At 46.7% G+C, this 6,115-nt stretch overlaps 1 protein-coding gene across 1 annotated transcript; it reads left to right on the top strand.

Annotated features, from left to right (window-relative positions):
• Positions 1-1,447: 1,447 nt before the first annotated feature.
• cxxc5b (CXXC finger protein 5b) lies at positions 1,448-4,060 on the top strand. The gene is made up of 2 exons (XM_035668785.1): positions 1,448-1,616; positions 2,447-4,060. The coding sequence occupies exon 2, from the start codon at positions 2,642-2,644 to the stop codon at positions 3,533-3,535; it is 894 nt and encodes a 297-aa protein (XP_035524678.1). The 5' UTR covers positions 1,448-1,616; positions 2,447-2,641; the 3' UTR covers positions 3,536-4,060.
• Positions 4,061-6,115: the final 2,055 nt, after the last annotated feature.

Below are 6,115 nucleotides of genomic sequence, written 5' to 3' on the forward strand. Positions count from 1 at the left end.
ACGCACACACACAAACACACGCACGAGGTATCTGGCTGCGTGCCAGATACAACGGAGGACTCTCACAAGAGGTGGAGTGGACTCCGCCATCCCTGAGTGAGGAGTCACCTTTAACAGACAGCTCCAAGAGAGGGACAGCGGCTCTGCTCTCTGCTGGAGCCGCAAAGCACACAGGATGTTTGTGCTCCATATACTAATAAACACTGACTGCTCATTGGCTGTAATTATGTCTTTCTGGGCCTTTTATGTTTGGTTAATTCATTAGTTTTTTTAATTATTATTTTTATTCATATTTTTTAGGTGTAGGTGACTTAATAGTGTTGGTAATGTTAACACTAGAATAGAGAGCGTATTGAGTTTAGCTGTTATTTATTAATTATAATTATTTATTTGTTTATTTATGTAAATTATTCTGGTACAGGATGTAAGTCCAACCACACCAGACTCAAACAAACAACCATACAACAACAAAAATCACAATTTCGAATAATAATTTCACCAGTAATCACAAATTAGTTTCATAATTATACATCATATCATTAATAAATCATGTAAATGTAATGCAAAGGTGTGGATAAAACACATCATTTCGATTTATATACATTTTTCTTTCAGGCACCTTGTCCCTAAAAGTTATTTTGGGTTAATGTTTCTACTCTTGTGTTAATAATTTTACAACATAATGTTAAAACATCAGCTTATAGACTATCAGCATCAGCCTGCAGATAAAAGGGATCCTTTCCACATTTTCATCATACACATGTTAATAACTGTATTTCGTTCCATATAAACAAACAGGTAATAAACATCTATTCACATTTTCATGTATTTCCAGTGTTTAAATCATCACTAACTGTATACTAGGCAGACCACAGCTGTTTTTAATTAAGTTAATTATTAATTAGAGGTGTAATTATACTTCTCCTCAGCCTAGAGTCATTTTCTTTTTCATCACATGGCCCACGTTTACACAACTGCTTTCACTCACAAAACAGGAATCATGAATGAATTGGTGGTAATTGGCAGAGGCCTTAAAGGTAATTAAGCCTAATATGCACTGCTGTAATATTAGACTGATGTGATCATTAATGTCCACATCCTGATAGAAACAACAACAACAACAACAATAATGAGAATTTAATGTTTCACATCAGGGAGGTGATAAACGGACCTGATGATATTTTAATACATTCTTTATCTTTATAATACTTATGATTATTTATATATGTGTGTGTGTGTTTCATGGTGAAGATCTCCACCTAACGCCCAATAAACTCTCTCTCACACACACACACACACACACACACACACACAGTGGCACTGGTGGATATTATTTGCTGGATTAATTCGGGGTTTAATACTGACAGCTGTCCGTGTATGTTGGACGGTTCCTGTGGATATTATGGGGTCGCTCTGACCACGGTCTCGGCTGCAGAGTCCACTTCGCATTTTGAGCGACGCCCCCAAATTCCGTGCAGAGTGTTTGCAGACCCTCCGGGACGGAGAGGTGGAGGAGGAATCGGCAGCTCCGCCGTCCATATACACTACAATCACCACGCCATTAGTTCATGACTTCATCACATTTTTGACAGGAGAGTTCGGACCGTATTTCGAAGGTAAGCGGAGACGTTTTTATCCCTACTTCCTGTTGATTTTCGCTGTTTTGGTTTTGTCGCCTTTTCCTGCGCGCTGCGCCGTGTCGCAGCGACCACTCGGACTGTGGTCAGCTCGCCGTGGCGTCGGTCGAGCACCGTCTTCTTAGGTAACCTTAATTACGGTGAAATGATCGATCGGGTTTCCCAATCGACCCACGAAAGGGTTTACACCCTCGTCCTGTAACCACATATATGTCCCGTGTTTAATCAGCGGAGTAGTTTTCCTACAAATGTGGACATGGAATATAGCCTGGTCTTTTTTTATCCACAGCAACCGCATCGTTGCGCACCTCGCTCCTCGTCGTCGATACCAGACAAAAGACAGCCTGTTTTTTTACGCTTCTCTATATAGTCTTTCTCTGTTGAGCTTAAGCTTTGGCTGGCACACATAACAGCAGTCGTCAAAATGTATTTGAAAAGCGCGCTCCACATTTGACCTGCGCATATGCGCATATCTTTGCATATTGTTGTCGCTCTGTTATTGATTGCATTGATATACCGTGAAATTCTTAAAGGGATACTGCCTCCTGTATGCGGAAATCACTGGCAAGGCATGCACTCTGTCTAATACATGGGCCTGTTCATTTCTATTCAAGCAGTCTTATTTCTCAACCCCTAATGTATATGTTATATTTGTCTTTAAACACAGATTGTCCACACGCTGATTCTCTGACACTGTTTTAGTGACTCTGAATGAGAAATATGTTGCAGTCTCGTCTCCTCTGTTTACTCTCTTTTTGTATTCGTCTCTCCAACATTTCTATTCTTAACCTTCCTCTATTCATTTCTAGCTCTCCAGGACTCTGAGGCTGCTGCAGAGAATGGGAATAGGGACACAGGCCAAGGCTTGCCATTTTGGCTGAAGTAACAGCAGGACGGTTGTCAACCCCGCATCGGCTTCAATCCCCTTCTCCCTCACCTCTCCTCCCACACACACACACACACACACGCACAAGGACAGACACCCCCCCCACACAGCCACTGCTATGTCCACCGCCGTAGACATCGCTGGCCCTTCCTCCCCAGATCAGGCCCACAGCAGCGCTAAAATCCCCAATGAGCCACTGAGACCCAGCCTTAAGCGCTCCAACCACCCCTACAGCCTCTCCCATTACATCTCCACCCCTTCCCCGGCCGTGGACGTCAAAGGCCTGATCCAGCCCTCCCCGGCCCAGCAGCGGCCCGCCCAGCCTGCGCACACTAAGCCTCGCCGGGCCCCCTCCTGGCCCGACATGTGGGAGTCGCCCAGCGGGCTCCACCTGGCCCACGCCGCAGAGCTGCTGATGCGAGCCGGGCTGCTGGCTCTGACCCCAGCCACCACAGAGCAGGCCGGCCTGGGTGCGCAGAGCAGCCAGCCGGCTAAAAGGGAGGCTGCAGAGGCAAAGGGGGGGAAGGGGGACGGGGAGGGAGGTGGATCCGGGCCTGAGGAGGAGGAAGAGGACTCCTCTGGATGTGGCACTGACTTCCAACCCTTCCTAGGTGCCTGGTTCCCCTTCAGCCCCGCTCTGTTCCCCCTGGCAGGCTTCCAGATGGGGGGAGGCCACTGGAGGAGCGCGGCCATGGGAGCTGAGGGCATCGAGGGGCTGGTGGCCGAGGGCTACTCTCCTGGCTCTCTGGGCGGAGGCAGTGGAGGGAGAAGGAAGAGAAAGAGGTGCGGGGAGTGTGTGCCTTGTCGGCGTCAGACGAACTGCGAACAGTGCAGCAGCTGCCGCAATCGCAAGAGGGGACACCAGATCTGTAAATACAGGAAGTGCGAGGAGCTGAAGAGGAAGCCGGGAGGTCCTGGGTTTGAGAGCAGAGTGTCTGGGTTTGATCTTAGGGGCTCCGACTTTACTTTGGGTCTGGCACAGGAGAGAAGCAACAGCACCTTGGATGGATAGTAATGTACTGTATGTGTTGACAGCATTTGTCAGAGGATCCTGGTTGGATGATTGTTGAGGAGCTGCAGTTTAATAAAAACACACAGGACACCATGTTAACTTGTTCAGACTGTGGTTCAGAGATCTTCGGATCTTGTGTTTAGCGAGGAGCTGCAGCTCCGTTTGAGAATGTCCACACTCGTTCCCATCCTTTCTTTTGACAATCAGTGAATTGGAGAGGAGAGAAAGAAGGATACCAATGTGTGTCAATATTTAGATGACGACAAAAATGCTGTAAATAGACTGTAAATATCTGGAAAACATTATGTCTTTTTTTACATCCCTTTCCAGTTTGGATGTATTGTGTTTCAACATAAAAAAAGGAGCCAAATGTTTTGTTTCTAATGGGGAGTTTTGTTTTTGTTGTTCTGACGTCACTGCATCAGTAAGAAATGAATGAGTTCAGCCTAGGCTAAATTATTTCATGTGCAACTTGTACTGTATAGCTCTGTTTGCCCTTTTGAAATAAAAGAAATTGGCCATGTGCACCTGTCTACAGGCTGGGTTTATACTACATCTGTGTGTGTGTTCATATTTAATTGGGTGTGTGTGTCTGTTAGCCACTGGTTTCTGGTTGTACACATGTGTGTTCGTATGTGTGTGTGTAAGAGGTTGTGTGGATTATGAGTCACCTAATGGTGTGGCTGAGAGCCTTATCGCAACCCCACAGACACACACACACAAACACACCTACACGCTACCTTGGCAAGTCCAGTGCATGCACTCGAACACACCTAACCTGCCATGCACACATAATCACAAACACCCTCTTCTCTACTCACACACTGACGCAATTTCCCATTTTATTCACAAGTATAGATCATACACACACACACACACACACTCATACACACATTATAAACAAAATACACAGCCAGCTGGACTGAGGCTACAGGGTGGGTTTTTGCTTGTTGCCGTAACGATGGCTGATGTGATAAGACCTTCTTCCTCGGCGCCACACTCCAGGGGACCGCAGGGAAGACGTAACCATGGCAACGGCCGGCCCGAGGTGTCACGCTATAATTGGGCCACGGCTGCACTTCCTGTGTGCCTTCAGTCAGGGGGATCGCAGAGGGACTGTGTGTGTGTGTGTGTGTGAGAGAGTGTGAGTGTGTGTGTGTGTGTGTGTGCATGCATCTGTGGGGGTGTGGGGGTTGTGTATGTGTGTGCGCGCGTGTGTGTGTGCGTGTTTGTCAGGCAGGGAGAGAGAGGGAGAGAGAGAAAGCACAGCACGCCAGCCAACGCAGGACACTGCCAACTCATGGAGAAAAGCAACGAGCTCCAACATCATGCTAGTGAACGCTCCCACTGAATGAGAAACACACAGTCTTTTAGTTAAAGTCCACAGTCTAGTGTTTCTTCATCTCCCAGACAAAGGGGGAATTTCAAATTCTTGGATCTGCAGCTTTTTTTTTTCTCTCCCCCCTCTCACCTGCACTGCTTGGGACTGCTGCTGCTCTCAAGCGATGCTGCAGTCTCTCTCTCTCTCTCTCTCTCTCTCTCTCCTTCTCTCTCCTCTCTACTGCAACATTTTCCCCGGCCGCGTAACTCGATCGCTGAGCTGTAACGGGAGAGGCAGCAGAGGCGGTGTTGGGTCGCCGTGTGTGTATGTCGGTTACCAGGGACAGACCTCACCTCCTCCTGTCATATAGGAAGATTAAATGGCTTGGTGTCCCGGCTGCTGACAGCTCCTGGTTGGGGGGGGGGAGAGAAATATCTTTATATTCACACATTCATACAAAGGACAAAGAGAGGCGCTAAAGAAAAGAGAGTGATCTGGCTTTAATACAAGTCAGCCCGGTGCTCAGTCATATTTTTTTGCTGGTGCAGCTATTTTGCCGGGGCAAGTGTAAAGTGCTTCATTCATTCTTTTCTGAGAGAGACAGAAATAGTCAGATACTCTAACGCATTGGGACATTTGCAATAATAGGCTATTCATTCATAGGAATTTATAATATAGCCATAGTAGTGCAGATGGTGCACTGTCTAATGGTCTAACCTAATGGGGGACTTCTTACTGTACTCCACTGCTGCAACCAATATTTTTAGGGGCAAATAGGTCAATAAATAAATAAAAGCAGTCTGCATCATATATTGATTTACTTATTTCCTTGTCCCTGCAAAAAAAAGGCTATGTATAAGTAATGGTAATTATTATTTTTTCATTTATGTATTTATTTATTTATAACACTCAGACATGGTTTCTATTGTTGTTTCATTTTTCGGCCGCAGCCTCCACCTCACACACGCACACACACACACACACACAAACACACGGACATGCACTCACTGCTGTGTGAGGATGTTTGTCTCTCAGCGGACCGACCTGCTCGGTGAGGAGCGCAATGCAGCAGCGGTCTGCTGCTATTGAACACTGCCGGGGCTTCCTCGCTGCCGCTCTGTTAAACCCTCTCCGCATTTCTAATTCTCCCCGAGCCAGCCAGGGCCGTTTGCAGGAGGACTAACTGTGCTGCCCAGTCTGACTAGAAAAGTAGGGGAGTTCCCCAACACAGTGTTATTGACAGAGAGAGAGAGAGAGAG

The sequence above is a fragment of the Morone saxatilis genome, unplaced genomic scaffold, assembly GCF_004916995.1.
Source record: "Morone saxatilis isolate NCDOM2014 unplaced genomic scaffold, NCSU_SB_2.0 Contig22, whole genome shotgun sequence".
Taxonomy (NCBI): Eukaryota; Metazoa; Chordata; class Actinopteri; family Moronidae; genus Morone; species Morone saxatilis.

Bases quoted from the DNA above. Each gene is read 5' to 3' on its own strand.
- cxxc5b (XM_035668785.1), top strand. From the start codon at position 2,642: ATGTCCACCGCCGTAGACATCGCTGGCCCTTCCTCCCCAGATCAGGCC.